Here is a 23,024-nt window from a genome sequence, read left to right on the forward strand (position 1 = left end):
CGGAGGGTTCCGAGCAGCCTGGTAGCTGGGAGCATCGCTCCAGGACCCCTCCATCCCCCGCCACACCCGGGCAGCCCCCTCCCGCCAGGCCTTGCTGGACCCAGCGCCTTCTCCCTGTCACCCGCTGTCGCCTCGGGCGGGGATCGGTGCCCCGGAGCGCAAAGCCTGACGCGATCCCCCTCTCCCACCCCCCCACCCCCACCTCCCACCGCCCAGGCCCTGGCGGCGATGAGACAGAGCGGCGCCTCCCAGCCCCTGCTGATCAACATGTACCTGCCAGGTACCAGGGACCAGCCGGGGGCTGGAGGCACCAGGACCCGGGGCGGGAAGTCTGGGCTGGGGCTTGGGAAGGGGATACTGCGGTCCAAGGGAAAGGGGCGCTGTCCAGAGAATCGGATCGCTGGGAGAACTGAGCAATCTAGGGCATTGGGAGACCTTAAAGGCAGATGGAGCGCTTTGGGGGTTTAGTGTGAGGTTTAGAGGACCTGAAGTGAGCAGATTGGGAGCCTGGGAAGCCAAGAGCGCCTGCTCAGGGGCTGAAAGAGCCTGGCAGGGGGAGCAGAGGTCTACAGTGTGGCAGGGGACTCAGTGCGCGTGCAGTGTTGGGAGGTTGTGGTCAGCCGGGAGTCTCCCGTGCGCCCTCGTGGCTCCTCACCTCCGTGCTCCGAGCGTTCCCACCAGCCCAGCTTTCCAGGCGCCCTCTCCTCTCCGGTGGGCTCTGCGCGCTCCGGCTCGCTGGCGCAAACCCCGCTCGGCTTTATAAGGCTCCCGCCGGCCCGTTCAGAAAGCGGATTTCCTTTTTCCTGGACGCGTTTCCTGACTTGGGCGTTATGGAGGGGCTCCGCGCGGCGCGCGCCCGGGCCGGGCTCCGGGAGGAGGAGCCGGACGGATCGGGCCCCCAGCCTCGCGCCGGGGAACCAAGGCACCCCCCTCTTCCCCCTTGAGCCTTGGCCCGGGGCCCTTTCGGTAAAGTCGGCAACCTCCGCCTGGATCCGCCTGATTGTTTTCTCCTGCTGCCACAGATCCCGTCGGAGACGGTCTCTTCAAGGAAGGAAAGAGCCCGGGATGGGGGCCGCTGAGCCCCGCGGTACAAAAAGGTGAGCTGGCCGGCGGGGTGGACGGGCGGAGGCGAAGACAGTGGATCGGGTCCGGGGTACCCACCGCATACAGACAGGCACCACTGCCACCTGAACAGAGGGTGGGAGCGATATGCAATGCTGGGCTTTGGGAAGCAGAGGGTCGGGGCATGATTGTGGGGAGGCTCGGGGGGGGGGAGTGTGTGGGGAACATTCATTTGGCCTGTGGCTCCTGCACCTTCTGAGACCCAGGGTTGAACTCGAAGGCCAGGGCAGACGAAGATCTTGCCCCCACCCCCTTTTCAGCTGGGAATGTTTTTCCTGCTGTGGGGCTGGGGCTGAGGTGCTTGGTGTCATTTCCCTACTGGCAGCGGGAGCCCAAGGCATCGGCACCGCCCAGCAAGGTGACCCGGAGAATTATTCTCTGGCCACTCCAGGCCGAGTCACCACTAGCACCAGGGCCAGCACCCACCTGCCCCACTGGCCCATGCCAGGCTCTGTGAGCCAAATCCTCTGGGCCGTTGCAGTTGATTCCCAGGTTGGTCACCCGCTCTCTGCCAGTGGCTAAATTATCCTCGGTTTTGCCATGTTGGCGGCCGAACCTGGCTGGCCTTCCAGGTCAAGCCTCCCCACAGGTCCCCACCCAGTCGGTACCCTAGATCTCACCAAGTTACCGTAACCAGAAAAACAAGGTTGGCAACTGCTTTATCCAAAAGGGAACACAACACCCAACAGGAATGAGTTTCCAAGCCTCTACGTCCCTCATACCAGATGCACATTTTTACCCAAATCTTCCCTTGCTTCTGACCCTAAAATTCAATGCTCCTGACCTGGAGGCCAGGCAGCTCCTCACCGGGCTGGTGTGGAGGGACTGGGATCAAAATGATGGTGGAGGGCAGCATCTGGGTTCTGAGCGAGCTGTTGAAAAAAGAAGAGACTTTCAGCAGGCTCAATTTAAAACAATCAGACAGTTTCGAGGAAAATCCCTTTTATTCTGAAAGAGTGTTGGGGGGGGGGGAAGAGGGCGGGTAATGCTATCAAGATTTTTCTCCAACTGTCTGATTGAGGCTCCAAGACAGAGAAGCAGGAGTTCTCTCTCACTACCCACTTACCCGGGAAAGCCTCCTGGCCGTTTTTAGCAACCCCCCAAATCCAGACGGGGCAGAAGAGTCTGGAGATTGGCCAACGATGGGAGGAGGCAGGGAGCCAAGCAGAGAGGCTTCCCGGTCTCCTCTCCTCTTCTCAGAGCGGCGCATCACGCCCCCAGGGAACTATGACACCTTGGTACCCTGGGAATCCCGCCTGTTTCGAAAAAAGAGGCCGAACCGGAGTAGCCCCAGCACCAGACGCTGGCAAGGGTGGGGAGACTTCAGAGGCTGCCATTCCTCTCACGCTTAGGGAGCCACTGTGCCCATTCTTGTCTGATGTGGTACCTCGAGGAAGCCAGCCACCACCTCGTCTCCACCTCGGGCAGGGGGTCCAACTGTATGCCTTGTCCGGTGGCTGGGGTGATCCTGCTGCAGGCCTGCTTCTTCCCTCTGGATCTCTGGACGTGGTCCAGCTGGGATGTGGCAGTCTAACCACCTATGTAGGCTACCCTGTGCGGTTGTGCAGGCTCTGCACCAAGTAAGGGCACTCAGCCGAAGGGCTGATATCCCGCCTTTGCTCACCTCCGAAAGCCCTGTGCCTTGGAGCGCCTCTACCTCTACACGAAGGAGGTGATGCTTCCCCTTCTCCCCCCAATTCTCACAAAGCTGTGCGCCCGCGGGGTTGCGTCCTCCTTAGTGGGAGACTCGTTTCCATTGTGCAAAAGCGCGGTATTGGCTACGGACGGCTTTGCTGATCAGTCCCTCCCTGGCCAGCCGCTCGAGCTGTGCCCAGTTACACAGCTGGACGTGCCCTTTTCCTCCCTGACATCGGTCCCCACCCCCGACTCGGGGCGGGGGAGGTCGTCTCCCACCTCACCTCTTCCCCCGCCGCTAGACTCCCTCATCCCGCCGGTGTCTGACTGCCCTCCTTCCCCACAGGCAGCGGCCAGATCCAGCTGTGGCAGTTTCTGCTGGAGCTGCTGGCTGACCGCGCGAACGCCGGCTGCATCGCGTGGGAGGGTGGCCACGGAGAGTTCAAGCTCACGGACCCAGACGAGGTGGCGCGGCGCTGGGGCGAGCGCAAGAGCAAGCCCAACATGAACTACGACAAGCTGAGCCGCGCGCTGCGCTACTACTACGACAAGAACATCATGAGCAAGGTGCACGGCAAGCGCTACGCCTACCGCTTCGACTTCCAGGGCCTGGCGCAGGCCTGCCAGCCGCCCCCCGCGCACGCTCACGCCGCGGCCGCCGCCGCCGCCGCCGCGGCCGCCGCCGCCCAGGACGGCGCGCTCTACAAGCTGCCGCCCAGCCTGGCCCCACTGCCCTTCCCCGGCCTCTCCAAACTCAACCTCATGGCCGCCTCGGCCGGCGTCGCGCCCGCCGGCTTCTCCTACTGGCCGGGCCCGGGCCCCGCCGCCGCCGCCGCCGCCACCGCCGCGCTCTACCCCAGCCCCGGGTTGCAGCCCCCGTCCGGGCCCTTCGGCGCGGTGGCCGCCGCCTCGCACCTGGGGGGCCATTACCACTAGACGGGGCGGCCGGATGCCCCGTGGCCTCTCCCAGACGCCCAGAGCCTCGCTCAATCCCATCCACCTCCCGGAGAGGGGCCGGCGCCTCCGCCGCCGTTCCTTCAACCTCAGATTTTACTCCGCCCGCTGCACCCAGCCCCGGGGGAAGGGGCCTGAAGTCGCCTCAATCTTCCTTTAACGCCGGATTTGCCCCCCGCCTCATCCCGCAACCCCCGAGGGAGGGTGACTGTGCCCGCATTTCCTCTAACCTTCTTCTAGACCTCAGATCCCTGAAAGGGGTTCTCGGGTCTCAACTGATTTTTCCTCCCCTCCATCTGTACTTCCCTCTGGCTCCTGGAAGCCCCTCCATTATGACCCCTCTCTTATTCCAAATTTTCTCTCTCTCTCTCTTTTTTTTGTCCCCCACGGAGCTGCCCCGATTCCAGTATGGCCGAGGCCCAGCAGAGTCCACCTTCTCCTCCCCTGGCACCTCAGCGGGCTTGGTAAGGGCCGCGTCTCCCTTGACGCTTCTAGGTAGCTTCCGGGCCCCCTTCCTCCCGCTCCCAACCTCCCACAGGACTGCCTTGTGTTTCTATTCCCTTCCAGACCTATTAAAGCTCCCAAGCTCCCCACTGCCTCTTCTCTCTGTTCTTAGCTGTACCAGAACCTTGGTGGGGTGGGGGGGGGAAGGTAGTGAGACGCCCAGCTCAGTCCTGAGCAGAAAGGCCTGCCAAGGAAAAGCTCGAGAGAATGAGGGCAGGCAGGTTTGGGTGCTGCTGGAGGGGAGCGCGGAGCCTCTAGTGCGTGGGTTCCTGCTGCAGCGCCCCTCCTACCTGGCAGTCGAGCCCAGCCTGCCTCATCCGGCCTTCCACTTGCCCCTTCACCCTACCCCATCCCAACTTCCCTCCCAACGCGCAGCGGCATGCCACCTTCCCCCATCTCACCCATCCTTACTCAAGTTCCTCACCTCCTCCCAACCTCCACCCCGCCTTGTCTCATCTTCACACCATCTCAATCTTTCCTCCGTCCCTCCATTTCATCCCCTTCCCCACCTCTCCTCTCCTCCCCATCCTACCTTCACTCAGACTTTCTCTCTCACTCCCACTCACAAACGCCCCCACCCCCACCCCGTCCCCTTATCTCCAGCGCTATCTTTTCTCTGGATCTGCCTCCTCGTTTTCAGGAGGAGGGACTCTCCCCTTCTGCGCCTGCCGCTCCCCTCCGGGCTTGCGGCTGCAACCTCCTTCTCGCGGGTGGCGCGCGCCCTCTGCTGGTCTCAGGAGGGTAAGCCAGAGCCAGGTTTTGCAGCTAAACTGAGAACCCGACACTTCAGGCCAAACTTGGCTTTCAGAGAGGAGGGGCGAAAGGGGGGAACCCTAGCCCTGCACCCCAGGTCCGGCCTCGAGAAGTCTGGGAAGTGGGTCAAGTGGGTCATCCTCCTGGCAGGGCCATTTTCCTCACCACCTGAGGCCCTTTGAATACTGTGCCCATCGGGGGCCATGGCTCTTATGCTTTCTCCGAGCCTTTTACAAAACCTGTTGGCTGGAAAACTGCCTTGAACGCGTTCCTTTAGGCAGAAACAACACGGGGGAGGTATCTGAAGTGATAGCCAGAACTTTGAGCTGCACACCAAGGCAAGCCCATTGCTCCCCCTTCTCCATGGTCCTAGTGTTTCTTTCCCAGGGGCCATATCTCTTCCTGGACCAAAGGTTCCTCGCTAGTTGGTGGGAGAGTGCCTGGGTTCGCACAAGGCAGTTGAGGAGACTTCCCTGTGCCCCATGGGCCGGAAGGGAAAATGCAGGGGGAAGGCAGGACAACTAACTGCAGGGAGGGTCTGAATGCCCTTTCCCAAAGGGAGTGAAATCATCGAGGTCCACCTAGGGAAAGAGTCTTTATTTCTTTTCATTTCATCTTCACTTTATTTTTTTCTGGTTTTCCAAATAACACACTCAGCATAGAAAATTTGGAAAATACACAATAAGGGCTCCATGAAATATTAGCTGAATTAAGCATGTAATGAAACATGGGGAAAAGTCACCTACAGTCTCATTACACAAAGGCCACTATTTATAATGCTTTGTCTTAATCTCCTTGTTCTCTGTGCCCTTTGGAATTGAATGGTACCCTGCTTTAGTCCCTTAACATTCTGGTATCAGCATGGTCCATGCCGTTGTTATGCTCTCTAGACCTCATGGGGTAAGAAGGTGGGATCATGTATTCCAAGGAGCAGACGGCCAGGGGAGGAATCCAGCCTGGTGAGGGCCTCAGGAACTTAGAGGGAGAGGCAAAGGGCCTCTTTGCAGGGGGCAGAAGCTGGGAGGGAGAAAGAATGCACTGGGGAGACAGAACCAGGTTCCTGAAAGATCTGGGCTGCTAAGAATTGTGGGTTGAATGTAAAAAGGTGAAATTTCCTGGCAAGAAGTGTGAGGTCCTGTACTTAGATCTCTAAAGGCCAGAGTGTGAGACATGCAAGGGTGGTGCTCTGTAGAGCCTATGTGTAAATTAGTGGTGTCTTAGTTAACACAATGTTACACAGGAGCCTGTATGGTAAATGCAGAAAAAACCATTGTGATCTGAGGACACGTTGATGCAGCTATGGCACCCTAGGATGAAGGAAATGATCCACTTGCTATAATGATTGTGCCCCCAGCATATTGTACACAGTGTTAGATAACACTTTCAGGAGAAGACCAAACGGAGAACAGACAGAATAGTGGACCCAGGAAGTGAAGAGGAACAATGCTGGAAAACCAACCATGGGAGATGTGGTCTGGAAAGTCATAGTGGGGAAAGAGGCATGGGAGCTGTCCTCAATTATTCAAAGAGATGTCCTGTGGCAGAGCACCTGGATGTGTGTACTGGGAGACATGGTAGAAAACTACAGTGAGACAAATATGTCAACCTGATCTAATGAAGAACCTTCTGCTCTGGACCATGATGAGGAGTGCTTTGTCACTGGAGTGTTCAGCAGACCCTTCCTTGGAGGTTGAGAGGGGAGGTGTACTAGGTGACTTCAACCTTGAGACTCTTGAAGTCCTGTGAGTGAGTTGGTAAAGGAGGGATTTAGACATCGTTGGGAAGCTGGGGGAGGTGTTGTTAGATTAGGGCGTCTTCTTACCTGTGATATCACATCCTTAAAGCTCACCTTGCCCCTCTGTTCTTTCCTGCACAAAGAGCCAATTTGGGAAGCTGATATATAGGACTGGGCATTGGAAAACCTGAGTTCTGGTCCCAGATTGTCAACTGACTTGCTATTTAACCTTCAGATAATTCTTCTGGGATTCCATTTACCGTGGTCTTGGGTTGACTCTACTCCACCCAAACCCTGATGAAGCCACACTCTTACCACACTCAGCTTCCTATGATCCAGGCCTGTCCTCATTGACCCTTAACCTCTTGGTCCTTGGCTCTCCAAGATATTGATCCCACCATTGTTTCTCTCTCCCAATCCAGGGTCCAGCCCCTCTCTCATTCCCTGAAGGTCTGAGCCTGTTCTCTATCTCTTCACTCATGTCATTGGTGAAAATATGGCTCACTTCCCCACCCCCTGCCACGTGCTTGCACTACAGAGTTTACAAAACACTTTCACATCCATTGTTTTATTGATCCCCTCCAGGGTCATGGAGGAAGGTAGGGCAGGGATTGCTTTATCCACTTGGAGGTTGAGTAAACCAAAGCCCAAGATGTTAAAAAAAACTTGGCCAAAGTCTCAGGGCTTGTTCTAGGACCTGTGCCTTCTGGTTCCTCACCAGGCCTTTTCCCAGTGCTCGGAGTGGTTTCTCCATTGTCCCAAGTGGCCTTGGTCACCGTGTTTGTAGGATCACTCCCCCGCCCTCCCGGGATTACACAGACCCGTGTGTCCTCCAGTAACGTGTGCTCCTTGTGACCAAGCTCCAGTTGCCATCACTTGCAGATGGAATCAGAAGTCCAAGTAGCATGCTGTGTGAGGACATCCATGCCCACACACTGCCATAGACCTGCACAGCCACAGAGCAATGACATCACCTAGGGCACCGAGGCTTACAAAGCACTTTCTCATACATTAGCCCATGTGACCATAGACAGGCATCAAAATGCATTACTGTGATGTACTTTTCTCAGAGCCTTCTGCTTTTCTGGCCTTCATTTTCCCTTCAATGTGTCTTTGAAATGCACTTAACTTCAGCTTGTTCCTCAACCTTTTTTTATAATTCACATCAAGTAGACCTGCTGATAATAAAAATGTGCCCTACCATTCATTGAACCTGACTCTGTGCCAGGCTGTGCCCTATGCTAATGTTTTACCTGTGGTCTCTCCTTTGACTTGGCCACACCTTGCCAGGTGGGGATGGTTACCTCCACTTTCAGATGAGGAAACTGAGGCTTGGAGAATTTAAGTGACTGGTTCAGCCTGTGACCCCAGAGCTCAAGTCCTCACCCATCACACCAGATCCCCTCCCACTGGGCCTTCCTGGAAAGCTTCTTCATGTGGATGTGACCTGCAGCCTACCCGTCGCAGATGTACTCCATCTAATTGTCTAGTCATAGCAGAAAATGATAGGTTACAATGGACATATTGACGACTTGTCTTACGAATGTCTTTAGTTAGTTAGTGCCTCTGTCTGATTAAAAAAAAAAAAAAATCAGACTGTTCTGTTGCCCCACTGTCTTTTGCAAGCCTTCACTTTCCTAACTGTGTTCCTACAAGCTTTGAGTAGATCACTGTACTCTAGGGTGTGGCTGAACGTCTGACTACAACATGACTTTGGTGGCAATTCCTACATCAGTTTGGTCAGCAAGATTTTCCCCTGACCCTCCTCTTTCCTGGGATGGTGGGTCTTGAGGCAAGTGGCCCAATGTCCCATTGACTGTGACTTTTTCTATTTCTGAAAATTCTGTCCTACTGGATCTTCTTTGCTATTTCCTCCTTTCCTTTCTTTGTAAACAAAAGGCATGATGGTTAAGTGCAAGGGCTCTGGGGCTGGACATCCCAGGTTCAAGTACTGGCTCTGTTACTTACTAGCTGTGTGACCTCAAGCAATTTACTTTACTTCTTTGTGCCTCAATTACTCCATCCATAAAATGGATATGATAATAACAGAACCTACCTCATAGGGTTGAAAGAATACATGATTATATAAGTACCTTTGTACACATATCAGTGTTTTCTATCATTAGACAAACAAATAAGACAACCCCAAACAAAGCAAGCACCTGCCTCTTCCCCTCCAGTCCCAATCAGATGCCCTCCACGTGTCCTGGGAAGGATCTTGAGTGGCTACATCTACTTTTCTAGGCCAGTCACCCACCTGGTGAGCTTCACCAAGAACCAGCCTCTTGACTGGTTATGTGGCCACAACCATCACATGGGCCAGCCTCCTATACTCAGAGCATCCTCCATTTCTTTATGGGGTAACTGGAGAACGTACTGAATTTAAGATGATAGGATCTCAGCTAGTTACCAGCTGTGTGACTTTGGGAATATGGCCACACCACTCAGAAAATTCATTTTCTCCTTTAAAATATGGATAATTGTAATGCTTACTTCCTATGGTTAGTATGTGGATTAAATAAAAATAATATTAGCAATAGCACTTAACATAATTCTCACACTCTATAACACATTTAATAATATCCTAATATTTTTCTCAATGTGGCAGACACAGCTAGCTCAACCCCCCTCCCCACCCCAAGCTGCATGCTCCTCACTTCAGGTAGTGGAGTTGTCATTGGAAAGTGATTGCCCAGCCAGGGACTAATTTTCCAGCCCTCCTTGCATCTTGGTGGGAGCCATGTGCCTTGTTTCTGCCAACAGAATATGAATGAAAATGATAGTATGTGTTGCTCCCAGGCCAAAACATTTGGAAATGGATGTGCCTTCTCCATACTCTCTTATTCCCTTTCTGCCACCTGGATTTAGAGGACGACCAGTTCCTTAGAGATGGCAGAGCTCCATTATGAAAGGATCCATCATAGAGAGAGAAATCACTCATCCACATGCATTGGACTATTACATTTAATTTGGAGGTTTTCTTTTTACAGCAACAAACATTACCGTAACTAATACTCAAATCACATTTAATCCTTACAACAATCCTCTGATATAGACATTATGATTTCCCTGATTTTATGATGAGAAAACTGAGGCGCCAAGGGGTTAAGTCTAAAGTCACATGGTGAGAAAGGGAAGAGCAGAATCTAAACCCAGTCTGATTTCAGAGGCAGTGAGTTCTCTTAACCACTAAGGATGTGAAAGAGCTTTATACATTAAAGTGTCCTAGAAGTAATAACAAAGGCTAATACTTATTGAACACTTATGTGTCAGGCACTATTTAAAGAGCTTTACATTCATTTAATCCTCACAACCTTTTGGAGTTGGGTCTAGTATTATTCCCATTCTATAGATGAGGAAAACTGAGGCACAAAATATTAAATAAGTTGGTTGGAATCACAGTGCTGCTAAATGGTAGCAAGGTGATTCAACCCCAGCAGCTCAGTTTTCACTCCCTTCCCCATCCCTTATTCCCTTGATCGTCTCTCATGGAGGAAAGAGCAGATTCTGAGATTCTGAGAAGCCCAGGAAGTGGCAGGACTATTTCCCCAAATCTCAGCCCAACCCCAGGCTAGTTCCCTATTCCAGTGCTCACCTGGGTTCCAGACAAATAACAGAGTGAGAAATACATTTTAGAAGTCTTGTGGCCAACGTGACCCTTGCATTTGTCTCAGATGACATGATGGAGTAGAGGGAGCCCAGATGGACATGGATTCAAACCCAACCTCTGCCTACTCCCTGTAGGAATGAGAAGGCTACTTACTCTCTCTGAGCCTCAGTGGCCTCATCTATAAAATGGAAACGCTGATTATACCCACCTTGTTGTTTTGCTGCAGGCAGAGCATATACCTAAAGATTCCAGCTTGGAGGACCGCTCCAAAAATGTCATCCCCCCAGCATTGACCAGCCCAGAACAGAGATCTGCCCTGGGAGCTCAAACCACCTCCCCCAGTCTAATCCCCCAACACTGCATCCCACTTCTCCTTCCATGAGTCGGAGAAGCTCCTTCCTTGAGATTCTGTGAGGTTGGGGGAGGAGGAAGTAGCTGAGGGAGGCTGGAAGGCCAGACCCTGGGTTCCTTTTTCTGGAAGAGGAGGCCAAGTTGCTTAGCAACACAGCAGAAGTTATCAGGGAGGCTCCATGCAGGGCTATCCTTTATCATCCTGCAACATGGAGAGATCTGGGGGTACACTAGATGGGGAGATGAGTGGGGAAAGTAGGGAAGGGTCCCAGGCTCTGATGGTAACCTCTGGGCTTCATTCTCCTTTCCTATGATCACCTTCCCAATTCTCCAACTCTTTCCCCTTGGTTTTCTACCTTTGACACACAGAGGCAGAGAGACAAGTTCTAGGGCCCATCCTGTACACACATCTGTCCATTGGCCATGTATGTAACCATGTGCCTAAGGGCCAGATTCAGGACCACCTTATATGTATACTGTACTTTACAGTTTACAAAGCACATCCATATATGTGATTTCACCAGATACAACAGTCTCTTTAATTCCTGTATGACAGACGAGGGAAACAAGTCTGAAGGTCCCACCGTGAGGAAAGAGCAGGGCCCAGATTTGCTGCAAACCTCAGCATATTTCCACTACATATTGTAGCATGGATGTTAGTACAGGCTTTGGCATAATGTCGTGCCTGCTATTCCATGTCCTCACAGTTTGAATATTCTTCATGCCTAGTGTCCTAAGGTGCCCCCAAGATGCACCTTTCTCCACCCTTCATCACAAAGCAGGTGAGCTGAGAAGGCAGGTTCAGCTGTTCTTCCCTGCTGGGGCAGGGGGATCCCTGGAGTGGGGAGTCCCAAGAGAGGCCTGGTCTCCTGGCCCAAATGCCTAGACTCAGGAATGCTGCTGTGCTGGGCCAGGCTGGCGCAAGCATCTACCACCAGCAGCTGAAGCAAGTCCCCTGGCTGGCATCCCACAAAGAGGCACGTGGGTCCCACTAGGGCCGAGGCCTGGCAGCAAGGAGTAAACACATGTCACCCAGGTCACAGATTGCTCATGGGAGGCCCAGACCTCTAGGGCTCCCTACTGCCTCAGGGGCCAGCAGAGCTGGTCAGAGCAGCTCAGGGCTCCATTCTGGACTTTGTCTTGGTCCCTTAATCCCTCTGTCAAAATTTATTAATAGTCTGACTACCACAGCAATGGTAGTTACCCCAACAAAAATAATATTGTCATTCTTATTATAGCCATTTGATAAGACACCACAAATCTGAGATTCTTGTTTCCATCTGAACGGTGAGAAAACTGAAATTCAGAGAGGTTGAATAACTGTCTTAGAGCAACAGCTAGTAAATGTAGAGTAGGGACTCAAACCTCTGACTCCTAGTCTTTTGTTCTGTACATCACATCACACTGCCTTTAAATGTCAGGGGGACAAAGGAGTCCCAGAGGGACATTCAGCCACCCTATCCTCTATCCCCAAATTGCACATGTCCAGGACCTTGTAGGCCACATGGCTCAGCTGGTGTTTCACGTAGAACAGACAATTTGAATAATTATTTTGATTAAAGTTTTATCAAGTTCCAAAAAATGATTTGAGATGACTTACTATATAGCAGTATACACAAAACAGAATATTCAGTTTTAAAAGATAAAAAAGCAACTGGTGAAACACGAGAAGCATTCCCATAAGTCAGGAACAAGGCAAGGATGTCTTCTTTATCCTTTCTAACCTTATCATCATTGTTACCACTGAACATTCTACTGGAGGTCCTAGTCAACACAATAAGACAAGAAAAGTTATCTGTTTTACGCAAATATTGAAAAGGAAAAAGTCACAATGTCTTAGTTTGCAGACAATATGACTGCCTACCTAGAAAATCCAAGAGATTCAACAGGAAATCAATTAGAACTAATGATTCTAATGTTAACACACAAAAGGTTAACACACAAGGTTAACACAAAAAAATTATGGTTTTTCCATAACTGTGTAGAAATAAGGAAAAGAATTGGGAATGACAGATTTACAAGAGCAATAAAAATATACTCCCAGGTAATCCTAATGAAAAACATGGGAAATATCTAAATGAAAAAAAAAACACTATAAATCTTCACTAAGGGACATAAAAGATCAGACTAAATGGAACACTTAGCGTGTTCCTGGGTGGAATGACTCAATATTGCAGAATGTCAGGTCTGTGAAAATTGATCTATAAAGTGATACAGTCCCAATCCAAGTCCTAAAGGAATTTTATGGAAACTGACAGTCTTGGCTCTAAAGTTCTGCTGGACTATGTGTTTAAAAATAGCCAAGGCAGTTTTAGCAAAAGAACAATGAGCATACTGCAGAGCTACAGTTATTAAAGATGTGGTTTGTCACAGCTATAGTCAAGTAGACCAATGGAACCCAGTAGAGCCTTGAAACAGACCCATGTATATGTGGAAATTTCATAAAAGATAGAGATGGCATTCACTGGAAGAAAAGCAAGACTGTTCAAAAGTTGGTGCAACCTGTTATTCATTTTGGGAAAATAGTTATATCTCTACTTCTCACCACATACAAAAATAAATTCCAAAATAAATTAAAGAATGAAATAAAGACTCTATAAAAGTACCAAAATAAAATTAAAAGATGAAACAAATCCTAATCTCCAAACCCAGCATAAAACAAGAACATTCAGAAAGAGAGGAGAAATAGCAAACATCTGGGAGGAGTTGGTTACCACAGCTGTGTCCTAAAGATATATATTTAATTTAATATACTTATTGACAACCAAAGGCAAACATGGAAACTGTCACTATTTTAGTTCATTTATCCATTTCCCATTTATTGAGATCCACTAAGTGTCAGGCACCGTGCTAATTCTCATTGTTTAAAGAAAAGATATGAATAAGTTAGTGTGAAGAGGAAAATTTCCCCTAGCTTTATTGTTTGAATAAGGGACAATGGGTCTTCTTCGGCAGTTATGCAAAAGATAGAGAAGTATTCTTTAAATGGTCTTGGTCCTTGTAAGAGTATATACATGTGTGTGCCCATGTGCATGTACTATACGTTTGCTGTGCATGTACACACACACACACACACACACGCCTGCTGGGATAGATAGGTGTCTCACTTCCCTTGTCCATCAAGGGACATTCTTAAATCCTAGGGATTTGGAAATAGCTTGAGGAGAGGGAAGGGAATAAAGAGACTTTGGAGATGTGTGAAAGAGGAGGGCAGGGCTGTAGATGTGTGTTTCTCCTTTTCCAGCTTTTCCAGACACTCACTGCCTAGCCTCACTGTTTTCCTTTTCGGCTGTGCCGCGCAACTTGCAGGATTGCAGGATCTTAGTTCCCCGACCAGGAATCAAACCCCAGCCCGTGGCAATGAAAGAGCCAAGTCCTAACCACTGGACCACCAGGGAATTCCCCCTTCCTTTCATTTTCTTTTTTTTTTCCTTCTTTCTTTTTATCTCTTTTTCTTTCTTTACAATTTTCCTTCTTTTTTTTTTAGGTAATGACAATAGTTTAATTTATTGTACTTAACTAAAAAGCTCAGAAAAGAATTAAGAAGAGATCATTAATTAAAGCTGAGCATTTAAAATCCCACCACTGAGGTGGATGGACCTAGAGTCTGTCATACAGAGTAAAGTAAGTCAGAAAGAGAAAAACAAATACCGTATGCTAACACCACATATATATGGAATCTTAAAAAAAAAAAAAGGTCATGAAGAACCTAGGGGCAAGACGGGAATAAAGACGCAGACCTACTAGAGAATGGACTTGAGGACACGGGGAGGGGGAAGGGTAAGCTGGGATGAAGTGAGAGAGTGGCATGGACATATATACACTACCAAATGTAAAATTGATAGCTAGTGGGAAGCAGCCGCATAGCACAGGGAGATCAGCTCGGTGCTTTGTGACCAGCTAGAAGGGTGGGAGAGGGAGAGTGGGAGGGAGGGAGATGCAAGAGGGAAGAGATATGGGGATATAGGTATATGTATAACTGATTCACTTTGTTATAAAGCAGAAACTAACCATTGTAAAGCAATTATACTCCAATAAAAACGTTAAAAAAATAAAATAAAATAAAATAAAATAAAATCCCACCACTTAGTGAGAACAACCATTAACGTTTTACTAAACATCCTAAAAGTTTGTGTTGCTGCACACACACACACACACACACACACACATACACACACACACACAGATTCAGTATATATCTATAGTGACTGCTTACTGCCAGGTGCAGGGAATCTAGCAGTGAACAAGATAGGCCTTTTATTGACAGGATACAAAATAAATAACAAAAAATTATCAGGTGGGGACAAATGTGCAGAAATCCATCAGGTGTATGTGATGAAGGGTGACTGTGGGGCAGGTTGAGATTGAATTCATCAGGAAGAGGTGGCTGTTAAATGGAGATCTGAATGACAGGAAGAGGACAGCTATTTAAAGACCTCTCTCTCCTTACAAAAATGGGACCACATTATATTGTTTTCAACCTGCTATTTTCACTTTGTCATGGTCATTTTTAATATAGATTAGTGTATCATTTTTAGTGGTCCATAATAGCCCAATGAATATTGATTTGTCTCAATTTACTTAATCTCCTACTGATGCATCCGAAGTTTTATTATTATAAACAATGTTATGATAAGTATCCTTGCGTCAGGTCTTTTCCCAATTATCTCCTCAGGGCAAATTTCTGGAAATGTGGTGGTTGAGACTAAGAGCTTCCTGCCTTCCACAGTTTGATCCATAGCCAAGTAGCTCTGCAAAAAGACTCCACTAACATATATGTCTACAACAGTGTGAGAAAATGCACATTTCCCCAGGTTTTTATCATGGTTGGGATTTTCCATTTTTATAATCTTTGTTGGTATAAGAGATGCAATATCCCACAACAGTTTTGACTTGAATTTCTTTGGTCAAGAGTGAAGTCAAGTATCTTTTTATGTGTTTATTGATTAGTTACATTTTTGTGTGAAGTTCTCTTCACAGTTTTATCTAATTTTCTATGGAAAATATATTGTGTTGCAAATATGTTCTCTCATCTTGTCATTTGTTTTTCAGTCTTGTTTATGGTTGTTCTTTTTCTCTATTTCTCTAATATTCAAAAGCTTAAATGGAGTCAGATGAATCAATCTTTTTCTTTAAGCTCTCTCTATCTCTAAAAAGATGTTCTCCACTCAACACAAGATGCAATACTACTACTACTACTACTACTAATAATAATACAGGTACTCTTCGAGTATTTTTATTTAATATTTGACTACTGTCACATACTAATTACTATTTTCTAATTATGCAGATAACATACTAATACATTTTTATTGTAAAAAAATTAAACTCCATAGATAAGGCAAAATTTCCCTAGACAACATCAATCCCAGTTCCTTCCCAGAAGTCACTTAAGAGTAATGTGTATCTTCCTTAAGCTTCTGTTATCCATACACACACACACACAAATTATAGTTTGATTTGTTTTGCTTTTGCATAAATGATATTGTACTGTGTGTGTTGTTATGCAACTTCTAATGATACTACATGTTTTGGAGATCTTTCATGTCAGTATAATACATACAGTCCAATCCACTCTTTTAAACTCAATACTGTAGATTTAGTAATTTGAATGTATCAAAGTTTTTAAAATTTCTAACCTATTGGTGGATATTTAGGTTGATTTCAATTTATCTTTCTCTAAACAATAATACAATAAAAAATCTTTATCACATCTCTTTATATGTTTAAGTATTTCTCTAGGGTCAATACTAGAAACTGGAATTACAGAGTAGAAAAGTATGTGCGTTTAGATTTCTAATAGATACTTTCAAATTGTTCTCTCTTCTAACACTTTTATAGTTTTTTTTCTTTAAGTCTTTTTAATCAATTTGGAACTTATTTGGGGGTAAAGAATCAGGAAGTATTGACATATTTTCTTCATATAAATGACTATCCAGTTATTCCAAAACCATTTACTGACTAATCTATCTTTCCCCAGTGGATTTGAAATGGTGCCTTTATCATATATTAAATTCCCACGTATGCTGGAGTTTCGTTTTGGATTATCTATTCTGTTCTATTGATATGTCTATTCCTGTATCAGTGCCTTATGTTTTAGCTACCTTAGCTCTATAGTAAATTTTAATGTCTGGTAGGGCAAGCCTTCCATCATTACTCTTCTTTCTTATGCTTTTCTTGATATTCTGTGTTTTTCTGGGATAATACGTAAATTATTTTTTAAAAGGAGTAAAATGTAGAAAGGTTATAAAGAAATACGTCTTTCCCTATTTACATTGTTCAACACCCCTCCATCCTTTTAGGTTGTCACATATAAAAATGCACACAGAGAGACTAATTTTATATTTTATGGGCTTGAAGCTAAATATCAGTCACAGGACACTATGATCAAGGGGTATAAAGTAATGGGGGTGGGGGGAAAGTCGTAAAAGGGGAGTAACTACGGTGCGCAGTATCGCCAAGTAGAAAGAGACCTTGGGAGCAGCTAATTGCTAAATAAATAGAATCCAGGGGAAAAGAAACCCCCTGAAAGCCCAAACTGGATTGGGAGAATTTTAAGCCAGAAACTAAGAGGTTAAACCTAAATGCCCAGAAAAAAAAGGAAGGCTGAGTGCTGGAGTAAAACGTCAGTCAGCCAGCTTGCGAGTGAAAAAGAGAGACTGCTTCTAAAAACCTCATCAGTGTATTAGACTCAGGCCAAAGGAATTTGAATCCTGAGACTGTGCCCTGCAGTTTATCTATCTTATACCCAATCTTTCATCACACTGAACTAAAACTATTTTTCTATCCCTCAATTACACACCTAACGTGTGTGGGTATAGATGACCTTCTTGTTGGATGTCTGGCAAGGTGCTGAGAGGAAAGGTAATGGTCTTAATAAAGGTCTTTAAAGTGTTAACTCCTGCTCTCTTGAGGCTACTCATGGTAAGTGTTGTTTACGATGTATAAAGGGGTCAGGAGTAGCACTTAAAGTGGGGCACATTAAGAAGGTCAGGCCTCCAAACCCGGCTGCCAGATGTCCCTGGTCATGGTGGCATGGTCGGAGGGGCTGCTTTGGCAGCCTCTGTTGTAGAAATCTTCTGGAGATGCCCATCTGGGTGCCTGAGGCAGAGTCCCAGTGGGTAAAGGCCATAGGATGTCCCCTTGGATACTGCCAGATGCTCTGGTTGCTGGGCACCATGCCTGGCAGGCAAAGCAGTTACCATGACAACCACTCCACACACACACACACACACACACACACACACACACACACACACACACATGTCTGCAATTTTTGGTATTTCTCCTTTCCCATTAAGTGCCAACGTATTCCAGGGTTCCAGGGACAGGCAAACATAGCTCTCAGGACAGAATATCCTCTGCTCCAGGAAGTGGGGGAGGGAAGGAAAGTGGAGATGTGTATATGTTATGATTGAATGAAACTTCATCAGTATAAATGCATATGTACCTGCTTCTGTGTTAAAATGTGTTGTATATCAATGTATGTATCATGCAAATGGTCAGATCGCCATTTATCTGCCCATTTGCTTTCCTGCTTCCCTCCCCTCTCTGCTGTCCCTGTGTTGGGAGAGTCACCCCTGCCCTTTGCTGAGGGGAAATGCTGAGTCATGGCTCCAGCTGGGTTTCTGTCTCCTATCCTCCATCTCCATTCTTTCCTCAGTCCATCCCTCCCTCATCCCTGCTGGACTCTCTCTAAAGCTCTGGGCCCTCTTCACCACCTCCCTCCTAGGCCTGGACTCACTTTCGCAGAGGTTCACTTCTGGGCAATAAAGAGAAGGCACTTCACTCTGTTTCTGCATTTACTCCCTTCTCACTTTGCCTTCTCAGAAGACTGTTCTGAGTCCTCCTCCTTATGACTGCCTTCTCCCTGATAAAACAGGAGTCTGACCAAGTCTGACCCACGAGGCTAATTCTTCCATGTATTCATGCTGATCCTCCTCCAGTCCCTCACCCCCTAATCGGATTACGGCAGTGTTTCATGCCTTGGGGCATGGCAAGGAAAGTGCGATTTAATTTGACATCACGCACTGAGGCTTTTTTCTCATTCTAGCTCTCCAAGTGCCAGACCACAGGTTCTTGGAGGCGCGCGCACGCGTGTGTGTGTGTGTGTGTGTGTGTGTGTGTGTGTGTCCGTGTGCGCGCGCGAGAGCAGCAGCAGAAGGGTGTTGAGTATATGCATTCAGGGGCAGAATCTAGAGGCCCCTCCCTCCAAGGGCAGGATGTTTGGGGGTCTCTGTAGGTTCTCGGGTCTCTTTCCCATCCCCATTAGGCTCTTCTAACACAGAAATCCCAATAAAATAGTCTCGCTAACTAGTTCCAAATAAGGCGGACCAGGATTGTCCTCCTCCCCATCCGCCCCGCCAGAGGTGAGAGAGTGGAAAGGTGGCCCCGCCCGCTCAGTCTGGTTACTATGGCGACAGCCTCGGGGTGACCCGAGTGCTCCTCCCTCTCTCCTCCCAAACCTAGAAAGATGACGGCACCGCGCTGACTGCGCCAAATTCCAGCCAATGGGCGGCTGCTCCCGCCTTCCCTTCCGCCAGCTCTCCCCAGCTCCCCCCGGGAACTCGATTCACAAATCTGGACTGGGGATTTCCGGCTCCAGGCCGGGTGAAAGGGCGCAGGGCCGAGGCCGGGGGAGAGTCGAGGTCTGTCCTCCTAGGAGGGCAAGTAGAAGCCGGCATTCCTGGGTTCTTGGCCCAGACTCCTGTACCCTGCCACCAGAAATGGATCACACCCTACTCCCAAATTATCCGGAAAACCTAATTGAGGCCGAGTCTGCAAATCCTCCTGCACCTGCAAGCCCTCACCCAGCCCAAGCGCGCCCGTCAGTACCACGGACAGCGAACCAGGGCCTTTTCTTGGCTGGTCTCGCCCGCTTCTCTCTCCGAATCCTCCGGAGGTCTCCGTGGAGACCAGGGTCAGAGACGCCAGCGCTCCAATGGAGCCAGGCCTCCTTGGGCCAATGAAATAGTGAATGGGGGCGCTTAGCTATGTGGTTAAGAAGGCAATGGGGACCAAAGAGGAATTTCAGACCAAAGAGGAATTTCAGGCCAAATAGCTTATTTTTCTTCTTTCAACCCCAAAGAATGGCTCCTGTCTTCCAGGCTGCCTGTGTACTAGCCTCCCTGGGAATAAAGGGCCAGGGCTGAATCTCAAACAGGGTTGGACCTCCCAAAGCTGCCCTGGGTGGGCGTGTGACGGAAACAGCCTTGAAGCAGCCCTATGGGTGGGCGGAAGCGTATGGGGCTAAGTGTGGCATTCAGGCCCCACCTGAGAGTGGTGAAGACAGACTTAGGCCAGACTGGACTCTTGACAGGATGAATGGCAGGGAGAGATGGAGGAGGAAGAGAAAAGCAGCAATAATAACTAGCTGGTGCTGCCTCAATGAGCCACTCTGTAAAAGGGGAACAACTTCTGACGTCCTCATTACTTATTCCCTAAATGGCCTGGGCATTAATGAGTAGGTAGGTCAGAAAAGATGAAGGTGGGGGTGGGGGGTGGGGGCAGAGGCGCAGGAATTCAGCTTCACCACCAGGCCCCATTCTGTGGCTCCCTCACTTTACTCTCTGTAAAATGGAAGCCATTGGGGGGAGGGGGGAGGAAGACAGTAGCAGTGCTCAGGGACTCGACCTTCCCCACTAAACCCATGGGGGCCCTCCTGCCCTGCCTGTGACAGTTCCACTCCCGCTCCCTCCCTCCCAGGGCCCAAAAAAAGGCTGGCGCAAAAACATCTGCAGGCGCTTCCAGCGCTTTATAGTTCTCTCCCGGACAGAAGGACAGACAGACAATGCGGCCCGCATCGTCGGCCCGCATCATTGGCACCTTGGACACGGCACCAGGCCCAACCCAGTCCCTGGTACCCTCCCGGGAGAATTCTGGTCCGGCCTCAGATCAGCACCTCAGACAGCTCCCGGCCCAACCCGCCCCTCCCCCCTCCCTCCGGAAACAACCAAATAAATTAAAAGGAGTGGGGGCGGAGGGGGAAACAAAAACACCTAAGGATAAGGAAGAGGGGTGCCCCTCCCTCAGAGTAAGAAGAGTTTTCTGTCTCCTCCCACCCTTCGGCTGAGGCACCGCCGCCGCCGCCAGGGTGACCTCCTAGGTTCATTTTTTCCCCAAACCTCAGTCTCCTGAAGCTGGCATCCCCCTCCCCCCATCTCCCGGCATGCAACACGTTGGAAAAGGTAGGGAGAGGTGGTTGGGGGTGGGGTGAAGGACCATCCTGGTGGTTGTCTGGGCTCCTGGGGCTGCAGTTTCTCGCAGTACCTCAGCCGATCCAAATTAAGAACTAATATTCCCTTTGGTCTGGGGAGGAGAGTACGGGGGCTCAGTTGGGGGAAGAAATGCAAGCTAACACAGGCGGAGGGGGGAAGGCAGACAGGAGGGAAGATGGTGACACATGCCAGGAGCGAGGAAAAAGAGAAGAAGGGGAGATGGGGACACAGGTGCAGAAAGAGAAACGGGGCAATGAGAGGTAGGGGGTAAGATGGAGACGGAAATACACACCCAAGGAATGGAAAACGGAAAGGCAAGGAGGAAGTTGGGAAGGCAGAAGATGAAGGAAGGAGGGAAGGTGAAAATACAGGAAGGAGATGAAGAAATGGACAAATCCGAGGGAGATGGACTTACAGACACACAGAGAAGGGAAGGGGGAGATCCAGGTAGAATTGGAGAGATGGGGGCGCAGACAGATAGAAAGAGTGAGGTTCGGGGTTCCCCTCCCGCGCTCATCCCCCACCCCCACCCTGCGCCCAGCAAATCCAGACGCCGCGGCCTCTGGCATCCTGGCCTCCACCTTCCCCTGCCGGACAGGGGCGGCTCCTCCTCCGGCCACGGCGCGGAGCGGCGGTAACAGCGGCGGCGGCTTGATGGTCCCGGGGGCTCCGAGTGTGTGTCAGGGGTTGGGGCGGGGGGTGGGCGCGGCCCTTGGGTATCCCTAGCGGTCCAGGTTCATAGTCCAGTGCTTGGCTCCAGTCGCGCAGCTGTCCCTGGCGGCCGAGGAGGAGGAGGCCGCGGGCGCTCCCCCGCTGGGAGGACCCCCGGCGCCGGCAGCGGCCTCGCCCTCGTTCTTGAGGTCTTGGAAGACCTGCGTGAAGAAGTGGGGGTCGGCGTTGAGCCGCAGCATCTGCGGACTGAGCCGCTGGATGAGGCGCAGGCAGCGTTGCCAGAAGCGCTCCTTGTCGGGCTCCACGAGGAAGGGCTTGAGCGGGTAGGAGATCTCGTTGCCCATGTAGGAGTAGGCGAGGTAGAGGCAGGTGAGGAAGGCAGCCTGCAGCTCGGCGGCCGACGCCAGCTCATCCCCGCGCAGCGACTCGCGGCACAGCAGGTACACGAACACCAGGTTGGCGGGCGTAATGAAGGCCTGGTCTTGCCAGCCCTGCAGCAGCAGCGAGCGGTCCACTCCGCGGAACCAGCCCACCAGCTCGCCTGGGCTTAGCTCCTTGAGACGGTAGCAGCGTCGGCACACGAAGTCGCCCAGGCAGCGCAGCAGCTCTCCTGTAGACGCCTGCACGATGACCCGCCGCGGCGAGCCACCAGGTACCGGCGGCGCCGCCTGCGGGGCTGGGGGCGGCGGCGGCGGCGGTTTCCCTCCGCCCGAGCCTGGAGGTGGGGCGACGGCGCTGCCCCCCGACGGCGGCTCGCAGGTGGCGGCGGCCGCGGGCACGGTGGGCACAGGCACCGCCAGGGGCTTGGCGGCGCCGCCGCCGTCGGGGGGGTCCCGACCCTTGCGGAGAAGGTTCTCGCGGTTGCGTTGCTGGACCAGGGAGTCGGCGCCGGTGGACGCCGGCTTGGGCGTCACCTTCTTGCTGCCTTTCTTCTTCTTGGCAGACGCGGCCACCAGACGCTTCCAGGTGAGCGCCGAGATGAGCACGGACGGCCGCTTGAGCCGGCTCTCGCCTTTACCGCCCTTGCCTACTGGCGGCGCCCCGTATCCCCCCAGCGCCTCGTCTCCCGAGGGCGGCGCCTTCTTCTTCTCCTCGGGCAGCCCGCCGGGCCTCCGGCCCTTGGCCGAGGAGGCGGGGGAAAGAGACAGCACCGTGCCCATCCTGCAGAGCGGGGCCGGCGCCCGGGCCCCGGCGGGAACCGCGGGCGGCGCCGCTGCCCGCTGCTGCAGCCCCCGGGGACCCGGCGGTGGGGGCCCAGCCCCGGCCCGGGCGCGGGAACGGGCAGTAGAAGGTGGCTGCTCGGCTGCTCGGCGCCGGCTGCTCAGAGTCTCAGCTGCGCCAGCTGCAGCGTCAGCCCCACCCCTTGGGCCCCGTCTTCGCCGCGCCGCGCCCCGCCTCACGCAGCCAATCCTCGCCTGAGCTGCCCTTCTAACCGGCAGCTCCGCTGCCCAATAGAATCTCACATGCCAAT

General features: G+C 50.8%; 2 protein-coding genes across 2 annotated transcripts; one reads left to right on the plus strand and one right to left on the minus strand.

Annotated features, from left to right (window-relative positions):
• Positions 1–228: 228 nt before the first annotated feature.
• Positions 229–4,192, plus strand: FEV (FEV transcription factor, ETS family member; the record flags this gene model as incomplete). Its single annotated transcript, XM_082397279.1, has 3 exons — positions 229–280; positions 1,023–1,097; positions 3,104–4,192. 3 exons carry the CDS (start codon positions 229–231, stop codon positions 3,691–3,693), a joined length of 717 nt encoding a protein of 238 aa, XP_082253405.1. The 3' UTR covers positions 3,694–4,192.
• Positions 4,193–14,132: 9,940 nt separating this feature from the next.
• CDK5R2 (cyclin dependent kinase 5 regulatory subunit 2) lies at positions 14,133–22,878 on the minus strand. Its single transcript, XM_082396428.1, has one exon. The coding sequence runs from the start codon at positions 22,711–22,713 to the stop codon at positions 21,604–21,606; it is 1,110 nt and encodes a 369-aa protein (XP_082252554.1). The 5' UTR covers positions 22,714–22,878; the 3' UTR covers positions 14,133–21,603.
• Positions 22,879–23,024: the final 146 nt, after the last annotated feature.

The sequence above is a fragment of the Balaenoptera borealis genome, assembly GCF_965194805.1.
Source record: "Balaenoptera borealis genome assembly, chromosome: 6".
NCBI lineage: Eukaryota > Metazoa > Chordata > Mammalia > Artiodactyla > Balaenopteridae > Balaenoptera > Balaenoptera borealis.